This window comes from Xenopus tropicalis, chromosome 6, assembly GCF_000004195.4.
Source record: "Xenopus tropicalis strain Nigerian chromosome 6, UCB_Xtro_10.0, whole genome shotgun sequence".
NCBI classification, from domain to species: Eukaryota; Metazoa; Chordata; class Amphibia; order Anura; family Pipidae; genus Xenopus; species Xenopus tropicalis.
The window spans coordinates 62,223,703-62,240,670 of record NC_030682.2 but is presented as its reverse complement, the minus strand read 5'-3'; the positions used below and the strand labels follow the sequence as shown (position 1 = coordinate 62,240,670).

Here is a 16,968-nt window from a genome sequence, read left to right as displayed (position 1 = left end):
TTAAATACTTATGTCAAGCTTTCAAATTTGCTAACTTCCCTGTATTCACAATCACTTATGACATTATAGAACACAGGTTCATGGTAATTTCCAATACTTTGAAGTGAATAATGCACAATAGTAGCAACATTGATGGTATATCTCCTACAGCTTCTAAACCAAGCTTAAAACACTGAAACATTGTAGAAACAAGGCAATATTTTATTGTTGCTATAATTACTAGAAAAACAGTATATTGTGTGCCGTGAAGCCACTGATAATCTTCAGAATTCAAGAAATTGCAAACACGATGCTGTAATGTAACAAATATTTATTATATTGCATCTAAATTAAATAATGTAAAAAAATTATATTTGCATTGTAAAATATAGACTAATTAAAAATGGGAAAGAAATCACACAATTTGGTACATGCTAAGTATTGCCAAAGTACTGGCATTCTTTGTGAAGACCAAGCTAAACTGCAGGTGAAATGTAACTTTTCTAGCAAGATGTAAAAGTGTATGCTGCTTCAAAAAATGTCTTAATGTATTCAAAACAAGAAGTTCCTTTTAAATTGCTTAATCGCCTAATTGCTTTTAATGCTTTCCTATGGCAAGAATGCATGTTTTAAGTCTACTGTTTAAATGTCAATGTATGTCAGCAAAACTCACAATAATTACTGAATAATGACAAGAATGGAGATCACATATTCACTCCATGAAACCGGTTTCCATTGTCTTGTCCATTTTCTCTGTATGCACAGATCGGATTATGCTAACTATGTAAGTACCAAATTCCTCGCAGATGTCACTGCAACATATCCTGTAACAGAGGGTAAGTGATAATCTAATTTTCCTTGTAATGTTTATGACTTGAAATTGAGGCTGATAGTACAAACTGGTTAATGACCAAAAGAAAGATAAGACCTGAGGAACAACATTATTAAGCATTAGGAGACACATTAAGTAGCCATCTGCTAATGCTCCATACAGATACCATCCTAATTGACAGACGTAAAATAAACATGAACTACCGTATGTAAACAGTTATTTAATGTGCTTACTTTTCTGTCAAAAGCAGCTTAAACAATTCATAAATAAACATAAATAAATGCATTGGCTGTGGGCAAAAAGACAGTAAAAATGCTTTTGGCTAACTGAGAAACATGAACTAATGCTGTTATCTATACACGTTATCAATTTTGATATAAAATTTTCTTCTTCTTGATTAGGATCTTCCACAGAACATCACCAATAAAGAAATGCACATCCCTGACAGATCCTGCATGGAATTACCCCTTCCTGGGCAATTGTTTCCCTGTGTTCTCCGTCTTCATTTTCACATTTTCTCCTCACAATTTCAGTGCAGTGTGGTAGGACAAGAGATATGCAATTCACTTTGATTGGGTGTAGCTGCATAAATATCACATTTTCATAACAATTGCATAAAAATGTAGCATCCTTACTCATGAAACAGAAGGATTCATTGGTAGGCCTAAAAAGGAAAATGCAAAAAATTAAATACAGGGGTAATAAGACAGAAAAAGAGACAATATATATAGACAACATCTATCGAATCTATACATTGACATGAGAGTACAGGTATTGGACCTTTTATTCAGAATGCTTGGAAGTTTTCCAGGTAAGGGATCTTTCAGTAATTTGTATCTCCATACCTTAGATCCACTAAAAAAAATGTAAACATTCATTAAACCCAACAGGATTTGTTTTTGCCTCCAATAAGGATTATTTATATCTTAGTTGGGATGAAGTACAAGGTACTATTTTATTACTACAGGGAAAAAGGAAATATGTTTTCAAATTTGGCTAATTCGATTAAAATGGAGTCTACGGGAGATGGCTTTCCCATAATTTAGAGCTTTCTGGATAATGGGTTTCCAGATAACAGATCCTATACCTGTACCATTATGTCTGCACTGTATATTTCACATTTTCTAATTTCTCTTTACTCTGTGAAGAAATAGTAAACAAGTGGTGCAGCAATATTTAATAAAAGGAATAGCTTTCCATCTAAACTTAGTATCCTTAGAAAAGTTTTTTCTTTAGGAAAACTTAAGGCACAGGAGTCTGTCATAAGTGGAACGTATTCCAGGCTTGCATCTAGTCTAAAACTGGTCAAAGTGAAATTTCCTTCTTACGCACATGCCTACATAAAAAGCCAAAGAACATGTAAATAATACTCCATGAAGAGTGTTTAAAGAGTAATGACTGTGACAAGAATCAACATCCACCTGGGACTGTAAAAATCTTTTCTTCCATGTTTTCACGTTGACAGCTCATAGTGTGGAAATATTTTAGACCTTTACAGACAATATTAACACCTTTAATGAAATATAACCAGGGAAACAATCTGATTTTTTTATACAGCTCTCTTAAGTGTTATATTTATATAAAGTATGTTAATGTACACAAGGTTTTCATCACAACGTTATTCAAAATATTTCCCCCATTACATGACATTCTAATTCTGTTCCATTTGTTTTTGCAGCTTTTGCAATCAAACACGAGCTGCAGAAAGAAAAAGTGCACCATTTCCGTTATTTAGCTCTAATTATATTATAATAAAAATAGAAGGCACTTGTTTTCCAAAGTTAAAGACCAGCTATTGCATTAGCAAAAAATCTTGTAAGAAAAAAATCTATGGAAGCTATGCACAAAAGGCACGATTTCATGTAGCCCAACTAATCATAGCTGTAACTGCATTAGGTTATCAACCACCAAGAGGTTGTTATAGGTTAAGGAACTCAGGCAGAATTTTTGCCTATGCCATTACATAACCCACAATGTATTTTAGGAAAATGTATTTCCATGACAAACTGAATAACCAAAACTGTGTTATCAATCTCACTCAACTACAGTAATTACAACATAACTGATGTTATATGACCCTATAACTGCATAGTTTTGGTAGATTTAAAAGCAGACATTAAAAAAAATACTAACAAGCGGGCCTGTTATACTAATCATTTTCTGCATTTGGAGCAATGTGTAAAATAATTTTTACCAAATCATTAAACCACCATGACCTTGAACTGCATTTGTTTTAATACAATGCTCTTGACGTCCAGCAATTAATCATTTAGAGGGTGTTAGAGCTTGGTTCTGCAGCTGAGCTCTTACACCCCACTGCACAGAATGGAGGTTGTCTGGTTAAAGCAGTTAAATACACTCTGACAAACTGGCACAATAATCAAAGTATTAAATACTTTTAAAAGTGTCAGTTCACTTTGCTTAATGTCAGATACACTATACTGACACTCAGGAAACTCAGGATTCCCCAGTTTGATTTTTTAAAACTTCACAAGTATTATTTTTATAATGTGCTCTAACATTTCACCATGCAATAATTTTGCATTAGCAAATTTAACGAGAAGCTAACAGTGCTTGGGCAATAAACACCAGTGTTCAGCATGAGTGATGGAAATGTATTTTAATGTATGTAATTGTTTTTTTATTTTTTGGTGGGCTAAATGGTGCAGAACAGAACATTTAAAGAAGGTTTTAGATTGCTCTTAATTCTGTCTCTGTGGCAATTAAAAGCAAATGTTGGAGGAAGCAAAGCAATTTAATATAATTCTCACTCCAAGGTAAATCCTATCTATAAAGAACACCTCCCTATATAATGTTCATTAAGCTCAGACAGCAATGAGCTCACTATGTCATTGAACTAACTGTGATGATTCTTAGAGGAAGTGCTAGGCGTAAAACCAAAACTAGGACCAGTTGCACTTTCCAATATTAAATTAACAGAATAAGATTAAAATGACACCAAAATATATTATTAAACTGACTTGAAAAAAAAATCTAAGGGAATTTTAATTAACAGAAAGCATATTAATGACGATATGCATTACAAGTCATACAAGATATGCATTACAAGTCATATTTAATTGGCTTGATCAGTGTTTTATGTTCATTCCTGTAAATGCACACTGGCAGATAAGTGAAATTAACAATTTGTTTGCCATGCAGTGCAATGCATAAAAACTTTTATATTATATTATATAATATATTTAACTTATATTATAGACTGGCCTATTAAAAGCATTTTATAATTTGTTGACATAATGTTGTTGTTGTTGATGTTGTGTTCCTTACTGTTCATCTTCCATTGTGACTTTCAAACTGCTGTCTAATTGCTAGCATAATTCAACCTTTGCAATCAGACAGCAGATAAAACTCTGAAGGTGGCCACACATGTGGCGATTTTCAAACTTTTGTGCGACCATCAGTCGCAAAAAAGATCGTTTCAACCCTCCACTGACGTTCAGGGCTGAATCGTCAGATATGGAGGTAGAAACAATAGGGTTTCTACCTCCTTCTGCCGATTCAGCCCTGAACATAGATTTTGCTCAGGTGCCTTCAATGGCGCCCGATCAAAATCTTCTAACCCACCCAATCGTCAGGTCGACCAATATCAGTCGCCTCACCGTGTTGCCATACACGCACCGAATATCGTACGAATCAAGGTTTCGTACAATATTATCGGTGCGTGTATGGCCAGCTTTAGTCTTACAGCTGCACAATAATGAAATTATTCAAAAGCACAAAAAGGAACACCAAAATTCTGTTGCAATTACAAAATGATACAATGGGCTGATTCTACCGTCACACTAAAAAGGCTTACATAAAGTAGGTATAATAGTGTGCCCTTTTACCTGGCATTAGAGCAGCTTGTTGAGATCCAGAGTCAGCACTTAGAGACAACCTGCCCCCTTTGGCCAGCCTTTCACAGAGTAAAGTGATGTGTTTCTTCAGTCTGGAAGTATCTTTGGGTATGCTCAGATGGCTAGTAAGGTTCAGGGCCTGTTCTTTAGAGCTTTTAGACAGGCATGTTCTCAAAAGATGTGATAAAGCAGCATCCACAGACTCCTCCCAACCCTAGGCAAAAAGAAAAATAGAGGTTAGTGAAGGCACCAAAATAAGGGACCAAAAATTATTCTAAATATAATTAAGTAAGGCTGACAAGATAAGCTGGTTAGATATGCCCAGACCTTACATGTTGAAATGCGGTGGAAAGCTCTGCTGAATTTAAGTTTTTAAACAAAATGCTAAGAGAGATTTATGGGAGGGGTATGGGAGCTATTATCTAGGCCCATTATACTGAATGTTCAGATTTATGGAAAGGTCATCTCCCATATACTGCATTTTAATCAAATAATGCTAATTTGTAAAAATTATTAACTTTTTTCTCTGTAATAAAGTGTTGTACATAGTTACATATCTACATAGGGTTGAAAAAAGACCAGAGCCCATCAAGTTCAACCCATCCAAGTGAACCCAGCACACACAACCTATACTTACCATACTATACTTACATGATCCCAACTAAGATATAATTAATCCTTATTGAAGGCAAAACAATCCTATTGCATTTAATTAATGTTCAAATTAGTTTTTAGTAGACTTATGGTAATTATGGAAATCCAGAAAACCTAGAAAACACTACGTCGTGCACATTTGGGATAACAGGTCCTAATATTATCAGCCTTTCATTTGTTTTATATGAAATGCAGAGATGATCATTCCACTGAACTGAAAAATTATTTTACAAGGGCGTCAGAGGATTCTTTCAGACCCTACTAGACAGTTATTCAGATTCTATAAGAGTATTTGTGCTTTGTAAAGATATTCAACAGATTCATATGGAGTAAGAAAAACACAGAAACAATGAAATATCAACATATTTCACTTCACAGTAACAAATGTGCTGAACAAAAATGTGCTAAAAAAAAAATAAAATTGCAATGTTTCAAAATGGAAACGAGCTCACATTTTCATTTCCTGTCACAGACCTGGGCTATTCGGAATTGTAAAATGAAGTTTACTAAAAAAAAAACAAACTCTCTCCAGGTAGCACTTTAGGCTACAATTCTAAAACTTCCAGCTCATCAAACATTTTTCCATACAAACTCCAGAGAATTCATGTCAATTACCATTAAAGAATAATGTTACAAAGACATTATTAAAGACTGCCATTTCAAATAAAAGGATCTATTTATTACACTTCATTATGGTAGCGAGATTTATTCAACTTCCGACCTTGGTAGATTCATTTTTCTTTCGGGACTATAAAATAAAAAATAGCTCAAGTGAAATGACTCTGTATGTTCCAGACAAGCAAGGGAAGGCCACTATCACTTAATTTATTGCAAACGAAATGTGTTCTTGTAAATACGCACAAAAGGGTCTTTCAGCTGAGGCCCACTGAAATGCAAAATAACTGCAAGATGGCAACTTGAAAACCATGCCATACCAAAATAGATGATACAATTTACATTTAGATACTGTAATAGATTCACGGTTTCAGCCCATTGTACAAAGCATTGCTATCATGCAAAAAGTGATACAAATGTTACTTGTTACATAATTTAAACTCTATGGGCCTGTTATCAGGGCCGGAACTAGGGGTAGATCAAGTTACTGAGCAGACAGCAGGGGTTAAAGAGTTATTGAGCACAAGCAGCAAGGTAAATGTAGTTTCCAGGCAGAGGTCGGCAGAGTGAGGCTGGGGGACTGCCTGGGGGTGCCCTAAGGTGTTGGGCAGGCTTTGTATACAGAATGGTTGAAACCTGGGGTTTTCTGGAAAAAGGATTTTCCCATAAATTTGGTTCCCTAAGAAAAAAATTGCTCCCAGTCTAATAACCCACAATACATTGATATTCTAAAGTAAGGATGATTTTTACCTTTCCTTCTCCTTTAAGATTATTTTAAGTGCAGATGGCTGCATGGTTGGTCGCCATTTACTATATTTCCAACACTGAGGGCTGAAAATTATAAACTAACCTCCAAGGGGTGTGAATTGTTCACTTGGTAGAGTGCACATTTCTATGGAAAACAAAAAAAGGAGCGCTGCATAAAAGCACACAATATGCATGGGTGTTGAAAACCACAATTGACATGTAGTATGTACTGGAAGTATTTACTGAAAGACAGCTGGTCTATACTGTCAGTATCACCTCCAGTAAGTTATATCATGAAGCAAAGGGTATTGGCAAACTATAATATCATACTTTGAAACCTGATGTGTCTAGTGACTCTACATCTGATGAAGTGCAAGAGAAATTTATATTCCACATAAGGGATCTTTCTGTAATTTGAATCATCATACCTAAAGCGTTCTAAAAAATAAAAACAGTGAAACCAATCAAAATAGGACTCTTTTGCCACAAGTTTTGATTCATGCATCTTAGTTACCATTCAAGTTCAAGTATTGTTTTATTATTACAAAAAAAGGGAATCATTTTTAAAAAATTAAGTTCTTAGTTAAATAAAAAAGGGAGGACTCTACTATGGGAGATGACCTTTCCTTAACTCAGAGCTTTCTGGATAACAGGTTTTCAGATAAGGTATCCCATACCTGTATATACATGCATTTGTACAAATGTTTATTGTGTCACTACTTTTGATCTTTTCTCAAGATGTTGATGTGCATTCAACTATTTTGAAGATATCACCCGGGTTATATATCTATAGCTGGGAGTGTTCCATAACATACAGTATACCCACACACATATATACTATATATACACATATTTATATATGTGCACATTATATATAATCACATTCACACATTTATGTATACAGCATGTGATATATAAAGATGCAATATCACAGAGTTAAATGAATGATAAGCCAAAAGGCAGCAATGTGGGTAAAAGAAACAAAGAATGAAAAATCTTCTGCATTAGAGTGTGCCAAAAGAAAATAAAAAAACACATGGATCTATAAAATAAACCCATGCATCAAGTGTCCAAATCCAGGCGTTAACTATAAACCCCAGCTTAAAATGTATGCCAGATGGATTAATTTAACAACTTCATTTTACAAGATGTACCAAAGAAAGCCTTCACTTTAGTTTTGAAACAGCCTGGAATATATTTTCAGAAATTTGTTGCGGGCCTCCATTGGCATCAGTGGGGGTAAATCACACCTTTTTTGTGGGAGACCTGCTAAAATTCATTTAGTGCAAACCATAAAATGTTAAAGGAAAATGAAATGAAAGGTTATCTGGTTTCAGACTGATCATAAAACTCTGTGTGCACTGTCATAACAATAATAAGGTGGGGGAATTTTATATGGCAAAATGCTAGTAAGAAGGCCATAAATTCCACTGGAGGTGTTCCGGGTGACATCATTAGCCACATGAGAAGGAGACTGGAGAAGTGACACCAACCTAAAAGAAACATTTTACTACTTTTTATCCTTAGTTATTCATTTTAGGTATATTGGGTTTAGCTTTGTCACACTATACGAAATACCATATAGTTAGAGACAGGGATAGCATTATAACCATATCTGCACCATATCTGAAGGCACATGTTGGCTGGGATGACAGAGAACATGGTCCATTAATGGGCTAAAAAGCTTACCCCCAGAATCCTATATTTGTATATCTATAGTCCTAAAAAACACACACCCAGTCCCCATACTGTACAACTGTATGCTATTCTCTAATAAATGTAAAAAAATACACTATTCTGTATCTACCATAAAACCTAATTTACAGTTTTTCTTAGCAATTTAGTTAATATAACTGGTGCCTGTTAGACTAAATATACCAGTGTTTAACTAGGATGATGAATGTGAATATATTTCATGTCTGTAGGAAAGAAAGCAAAAACTCTGGGGCAAAAGAAAGTACAGGAAATGTTTCTGTCTTGTAACACTACATGCTGAATGGGATATAGATTACTGAACGTGTTAAGAACTGCCATTTATAAGCTTCAAGAGTGTGTCATTTTATGACTTAGGAATATAACACAGACACAATGGTTTTTATATAGAAAGATAAGTACTGCCAATAGTAGGTTAAGCCAACTGGTCAGTGTTTTCTCAGCTGTGAGTACAAATGGTCTTAATCAAATTTTTTTCTATGTCATCAGATTTGTTAGCCAAGCAGGTTTATGACACATCAGAGCAATACTGTTTGTCAGCCGCAGATGTAAAATTTGATACACCCTTCATTTGTATCAGGCTAACACATATGTTCTATAGTTTTTCTGAAATTGTTTTTACTTGAGTCATATCTTTTATTCCCAGTGTAGATCTTAACTTATACACTCATAAATTGTGCACATGGTGGGCAGTACGTTACACTGCTGACATCTAAGAACTGATGCACTGCATTAAAACACCTGAAATGACTATAATGTATGTATACTTTGAAGTTGTATGGCACAGCATAGTGCATTAAGCAAAACACTTATAAGAAATCACAGTACAAAAGTGCTAAACTTTTGAAAAAGGAATGAGGTGCAAGCCAAAGTGCCTATAACATTTACAATAGGGTTGAGTGCAAGAGTTGCATCAGAGTTAATCCTTAAAGGTATAAGGACACATTCACTTATCTAAGTGCAATTTCGAGCGCAATCTCCACGATTCTTTCCCAGAATTCCAGTGTCATTGTGGATACAAAAGGGCAATTCCCCTGACACAATTGCACTGTGCCTTCTGAAGCGGAGCCTAATTTGCCAAAATGGATGCAACTGCACACACGCTTTATTGCAAATCTGGCACAGTTACACCAAATATTTTCAAAATCTGCCTGGTGTCATTCAGGTGCAAGTTGCTACGCCTACTTAAGCAGGGAGCTAAGGGAATCCTGGAGCTTCAGCTTGGACATGAGGCGGTGGTAGCCTCAGAATTTCCCTCTGCATCCTTAGGTGCAGCAGCACCTGTTTCAGAATGGAAGGCAAAAAGAAGCAGCACTGAGCCAACTATAAGGGGCACATTCATCAATATACGATTGAGTCTGAATACAAAAAATTTGTATTTTATCCAAGTTTTAGAACTGTGTGTATTTTCTGCAATTTTTTTTTTAATTTGCACAACTTTTTTGTACTTTACGACAATTTGTGACAAATTCGTATGTGTCGCAATGAGCACGAAAGTTTTGGAATTCATTCCAGCTTCGGTATCCAACTCTTGGCCAGGTTGGAGCTGCAGAGTGCATTAGAGTCCTATGGGAGGCTTCCAAAATCACGCACAGAAGTTTCAAAGTCAGAACGTTTTTTGCGCCATTTACGATCGTTCGGATATGAAAATTTCGTAACTTTCGGATTGGACCACAATATTTTCGTACAAGCACAACATGACTTTTTCACAAAGTAAATGCACATCAGAAATTTTTGTATTTAATGCGAATTGTCACAAATCGTACTCGTAATTCGTGAATCGGCCCCTTGGTCTTAAAGGAACAGTTCAGTGTTAAAATGAAACTGGGTTAAATGGATACTGTAGAAGGAACTTCAAGCACAACCGGACACAGGAGTCTGCTAAAAGGCTATCTTTATTCTTCCATTTAAAATCAGAGTGCCTCTCTGATTTTAAATGAAAGAATAAAGATCGCCTTTTAGCAGACTCCTGTATCCGGTTGTGCTTGAAGTTCCTTCTACAGTATTGTGATTTTCTCCCCTTTGGCTACGGGTTCGGGGCCTTGAGTACCCAGACCACTTTTGGACTCGGGTGAGCTTCTTTTGTTTTCGGATGGATACTGTTTGACTGGTTAAATCGTTTATGATTAATTGGGATCTAATACACTGGAGATTGGCTCGGGGTATTTACACCCGGGTCCCTTTTCATATTTGGTACGCTTCTTATTAGTATCCCAATTTGTGTTTACTCTTAAGAATATACATTTAGCAATACAGTTTTTTACCCTATTGTGGGTTTTGTATATTGTATGGGTTAAATGGATAGACTGCACAAAATAAAAAATATTTGCAATATAGTTAGTTAGGCAAAAATGTAATCTATAAAGGCTGGAATGAGCAGATGTCTAACATAATGGCCAGACCTCTACTTCCTGCTGTCAGCTTTCTAACCTCTTAGTTAGTCAGTGACTTTAGGGAGGGCCACATGGGACATAACTGTTCAGTTAGTTTGTGAGCACACAGGTCAGATTCAAATGCAAACTAACTGAACAGTTATGTACCATACGCCCTCCCAAGTCACTAATTGGCTACTGAGTGCTAAAAGCTTAGAGAGCTGTAAAGGAGAAAGTAGAGCTCTGGCCATTATGTTAGACATCTGCTCACTCCAGCCTTTATAGATTACATTTTTGCCTAACTAACTATATTGAAAACATTTTTTATTTTACCCAGTTTCATTTTTATAATGAATTGCTCCTTTAAGAGTGCATTTTTAGGCAAGTACCCTTAATGAAAGTGGTTTTAGGCAAAATTCACTGAAAGGAAAAAGAGCAAGTTGCCCACTCTGCGTGAGAACAAAAATGAGCCCTATAGGCTTTTAAATCGCATTTGCACCTTTTCGTACCAGAATTAGAGATGTACGTAAGTCAAGCAAAAAATTTAGGGTTAAGGTAACATGTGACCCACATGGGAGGGGGGCAGATTTATAATAGCTTGAGTATTTCAGCTTGAGCAATCCGAACGGAAACCCCATGTGACTTAACAAACTCGCGTGGGGTTTCAGGGTTCAGCTGAGGTATTTTTTCACAAGCAGGCTTTGTTAAATAATAAAAAGTTTGGCAGCTTTTAGGTGCCAAACTTTTTCTTACTTTTGATGACCCAAATTAAAAATTCTTATTTTAATAACCCAATACTGTTTTTTGCAAAATGAAATAAAACTTCCCGGTACATTAATTATACATTTTTAATAATTTTAAAGATATATGCAAATGACATTGCAATTGAAAGCTCTGTCTGTTTATATTCTCTGCACTCCTGAAACAACATAGCAGTAGCTGCCTCAATAAATGTCTTCTGTTGCATTGCTGTTACAAGTCAGAACTGGAGAACAGCAATGGAGGAATAAATTATGCTTCTACATGGATTTACTTTCACAAATATCATCAAATCCTTTGTTTTAAATTAGAGTATAATAGAAAATTACACGTTCTTTATTATGCATTCTGTTTTTGGCTGGAGATCCATTGGACTCAAAGTTGTGGTCAATAGTACCTATGCATGGACATTAGTACCTATGCGTATGTCAGAGAGCAATAGTGGCACTCTATACACACAATATACCTTTCTAAATTAGAGCCCATATGAGGTTTTAGGCTTTTTTCAAATTAACAAAAAACATTATAAAATTTGATTTTTAATAAATCTGCCTTTCTGTGATATGGGCCCCAAGTATTGCCAGGGCCCAACAGACAAACACTGATAAGTAAACTAGAATACATTTAAAATTGCATTTGTAATTATGTTTTTCAGCTTTCAGAAACATTTGTAGCGATTTTGCCAAGGAAGTTTGTGAATAAATGATATAACCTAAACATACTGTAATTATGCTCATGTATAATGTCTATATATATTTTGTAACCTTTTATGTCTTTATTTAAAAGTACTCTGTGTTCTAGTATGCAGAAATGATTTGTATAGCTGTACTATGCAAATATGAATATAGCCAAATGTCTTAAAGGAGAAAGAAAGGTAAAAACTAAGAAAGCTTTATCAGAAAGGTCTATGTAAATACAGCCATAAGCACTCACAGAAAAGCTGCACTGAGTTATCTGTCAAAAGATTTGTTGTGTCTTAAATTCATGTGCCAGAGACATGCAGCTCTCTGCTCTCTCCCCTCTCCTGCTCCCCCCTCCCTAAAGAATGCTAAGAACTCACCCCCCCCCCACTTAGGAATGTGGATCTGAGCCAATCAGCAGGAAGCTGACTCATAATCTTCAGTAAATCAGTACTGCTGCCATTCATTTCTACAGGTTTTTTGGCCAGAAGATATGGACAAAATTGGACAAAACTGCACAAAATAGGGTAGAGATCTTAGTGAACTCAGAGCTGTGTGACTATGTGGTTATTGGAGACAACACACTGCACACTAATGGCAATATGGACAGATCAGATCTGTATTTAGAAAAAAAAAACCAACAAGATTATTTTGGGTGCAAAGAGAAAATGTTAGCTCAGCAGCGGAGATTTTACCCCCTGAGAAGTCCCCTGTGATGCCAACCACCCTTGCCCCCCAGCGCTTAAATTTCTTGCACCAGAGGTGGTTTGGGGGGGCTGCATCACTATAGCAATAGCGCTCTCTGCACTAGAAGAGATGAATTTCTGGTTTAATGACCATAAATTCGGCTCTTAAAGTTACCAGGAGTGACTTTTTGCCATGGTAGCAGTATCCCTGTTGCTTAGTGTAGGGCCATACCTATGCTGGCATTAATGTATGGCATGTCTCTAAAGGCTAATGAGTTATGAAGCTGCCCCTGCTATGGAAAGGCGGTAAGGACTGGGTTGGTTCTGCAGCAAGGTGCACAGTGCAACCGTTCCCCTGCAATATGAATGAGTAAGTGTTTCTATTTTACATATATAAACAATAGGAAAAAAAAGACCTTGCAATGAATATTAAAAACTTTGTGCAACTTAATAGGCAGAGGACATCTATCAATAAAACAACAAATCCAGCAGCAAAAGAGTGCCAGAACCATTAAGGTAAATATTAAAGTCATGCGCTAAAAATAACGAAAGAATATGAACATCATAAAACATTCACTCAAAAATTGCCCATAAAATATTTAAAGCATATATGAAACATATATTAGTCTGGTAAGGAACAAAGCAAGAAAGTGTGAAAAAGCAATGGGCACTTGGAAACCACATGACTTAGGTTATGCAAAAATTAACTTATTATACCATGACTTATGAAAAAAAGAGCCTATGATTAAGTGTTATGCCAAAAAAAGGCTTATCCTTTTTGGCATAAATCATGCTGTAATAAAGTAACTATTTTACATAGCCTTAGTAAGTTACATTTTTAACTACACAACACTTTTTCCTCACTTTCTGATTCCCGCTGCATTCTCTTTTCAGACAGAGCACCAATTTCTGTACTTTTTAAAAAAAAATTCTATAGTATAAAAACACTGAAACCCAATGAAACACCTCTTGCCAACTATAATGTACATTTGACAATAGACACATATAACGTACTGTTCGAGCGTTACTCGTCACCTTGCTACTGAAGAGTTGCATTTGCAGACAGGGAAATAAAGTTGGACCCAGACAAAAAATACTGTAAGCCTCCCCTCCACAGGAATGCCGACTTCCCCATAACATTCAAAGTGCTTAAAAGAGTTAAATATTAGCACATACACTATTCTAAAAGGGAATATATTAGTTTCAACTAAGACATAGAAAAACAAGCTTTTTTAACAGTGTTATACAAGGCAATTAGGATACAGGTAAACAGAACAACCGAAGTGTTATGACCACCAGAATTTGCTGTGTTTCTTTAAGTGGTCTCTTTAATTCTTCAGGTGTATTTACATATGTATTACTGGAGGTTTTATGCTTAATCTATCTTCACAAAAGACAGCAGGCAGTGCAATTAGAGGTAACACTTGTTAAATGTGACGCCAAAGTTATTTATTCCCAAATGGGTTGCTTATCATTTGAATTTTGCTGCCACTTTTGAGCTTTCATAGCGAGGTGTAATCAAATAGTTAAGGCTCCTTCCTTCAGAGAACTCACTTGCACATTTAGGGCAGTGACACACGGGGAGATTAGTCGGCGCGCAACAAATCTTCGTTGTCGCGGGCGACTAATCTCCCCGCAATGCCATCCCACCAGCTAGAATGTAAATCGCCGGTGGGATGGCATACACAGCACTGGCAAATCATGGTACCGCGTATGCCATCCTACCAGTGATTTACATTCTAGCCAGTGGGATGGCATTGCAGGGAGATTAGTCGCCTGTGGCAACGTAGATTTGCTGTGCGACGACTAATCTCCCCGTGTGTCACTGCCCTCACACATACACCGCCTATAGTAAAAAGTACACATACCCCTTCTTCCATGTAAGACAAAAAATCTGGCCTCCAAACTTTCTTCAATTAAACTTTCACCCTGTGTTTTGTCCTAGTCATTAAGCTAGCCACATTACATGCCTAGATGTTATTATTTTTCATAAACAGTAAGTTCCAAACTGTAGACTATCACAGGATATGTGGCAGAAAGGATGAAACACCTCCTCTTGAGTAAATCTATACAGTTAACTTCACAGCACATGCAAAGCACAGTGCCCCTAAGATAGGTTTGGGTCCCCTCTCAGTACTTTATCAAGGCATTACTTCCTCTTGAGTACTCGAAAAATAGATCTATACAGAACCTGAATTACACAAACTGTATGAAAAATCTATCTGAGACAAAAACAATATTTTTCAGATAGGACTGTTGAATAAAGGATGAATAAAAAAGTAAAAATTGCCCTACACAACAAAATTGTTTTATTGCTTAGTCATAACAAATTTCAAACTTAGACCTATGTGCATAGTTTGAAAAAAATGTGAATGTTACAATAGTTTTACTTATTCATGATACAGTGCCCTTTTTTGTAAAAAGTAACGGTGAATAAATTAATGACTTAAACAAGATAATGGGTTCTGATCACATGTAACTAACACAGCAAAGGGACTGTCACTGCTATCTATAAGCAATACTCCTGCTTAGCCCTGAAAATAAATATCTGTAGTTCCCAGGTTAACATGTAAAAAAAAAAAATCATTACAATCTTTTGATACCTCAATTTAGATTTCAAAATTGTTCCCAGCATTTCATGCATGGAATGTTACATTTCTTTCAAAAGACAATGTTTTCTTCTGCATTTTTAACATGTAATGTGGAATAAATACAACATAATAACAAAAAAAAACAAATAAAAAAATATTGCCTTGTGTTGGCCCACGGAAAGACTATACAAAGGCTGGTCTTCACACTTTTTTTAAGTGATCATTAAATCTTATGGCTCATAACTTGGTGTGTCCAAGGCAATTAACTTATCACTATTTAATCAGTAGGTCTTTTAATGAACACTGAAGCTTTAAGAGGTTATGGTAACTGATTTAATGATGTGGCCACTTGTCCACTAGTGACTGAATTGAGACCACCTACTTTTCTTTAAGTACAGGCCATTTAGCTTTTGTTGCATAGCAGCCTGAGGGGAGATTAAATAGCTAACACCAAGGTGAAAAGATCAGATTAGGATTCACAATGAATGTCCCTATTCATGAGGAATGTCAACTCAGTGAACATCGCCTTCATGTCTGTACTTAAGTCTGTCTGCAATAAGAGTGCTATTAAAGAATGGTAGTAAAAGCTTGTTAGACATGGTTTGTACACTGCATACCAAGGAGAGGGAAAGTGTATAATGAGTCCATTACAAGAGTCTGTCCAGCCCTGCTGTAAAGTGCTCTGTAATTTATTGCTATACATACATCTAACCCATTCCTCTACTTTTTAATCTGCAAATACAAACCCATGATTTTAAGATTTTATGAAGTGCCCTCACCAACATTAAGTTCTTAAGAAATCAGTTTGATTTAATTGTAACCAATGCTTTTAAGATTTAAATAGGTTATTTCCAAGACAAATATATTTTCAGAACTGGTATTATACCTGCTAAAGGCTGTAACACCATATGTCCAGAAGTCACTGAGGTTTCTAAAATAAGACTGCACTAAAGATGAATTTAAATAGTGTGCTTGATGTTGTATATAATCATATGTATTAATATTACTTCAGATCAAATTTGACCTCAACATCTCTCCAGAGTTTCAAATAGCAGGAGTGAAAATACATTTAAACATAAAAGAGACAAAACATGAACAGCTGTCTGAGGTGCTAGCAGAGGCATTTCAAATGTATATTAAAATCTAATTTACTCTTGTAAGCATACTTAGGATCATTTAGAATCTATTCTAACACTGGGCAATTATTTTATGATCCCTGTTCTATTCAGCTCCATGCCACCATCTCCTTGTTTTTCCAGTTGTCCCTCAGTTAGGCTTACACTTGAGCGTGCCCAGTAGAGTCAAATTTACAGACTCTGCGCTACTGTGCATTACAAGTCTAAAGGCCTGATTTATTATTGCTTGAGCCTCCAGGCTTGAGCAATTGGTTATAGAAAGTGCGAGTTCTTGAACTTACTCTTGCTTTCTATAACAGATTGCCCAAGCCCAGAGGCTTGAGCAATAATAAATCAGTCTCACTGTG

General features: G+C 35.8%; 1 protein-coding gene across 2 annotated transcripts in view; it reads right to left on the bottom strand.

The window, feature by feature from the left end:
* Positions 1–295: 295 nt before the first annotated feature.
* The window catches only part of bbs9 (Bardet-Biedl syndrome 9), a 160,187-nt gene continuing 143,514 nt past the window's right edge, over positions 296–16,968 (bottom strand). For both annotated transcript variants that reach the window (XM_012964735.3, NM_001016821.2), the window contains 2 exon segments: positions 4,660–4,882; positions 296–1,475 (listed from right to left, as the gene is read on the bottom strand). In XM_012964735.3, the coding sequence (XP_012820189.2) occupies positions 1,447–1,475; positions 4,660–4,882 (252 nt within the window). In that variant the 3' untranslated portion in view covers positions 296–1,446.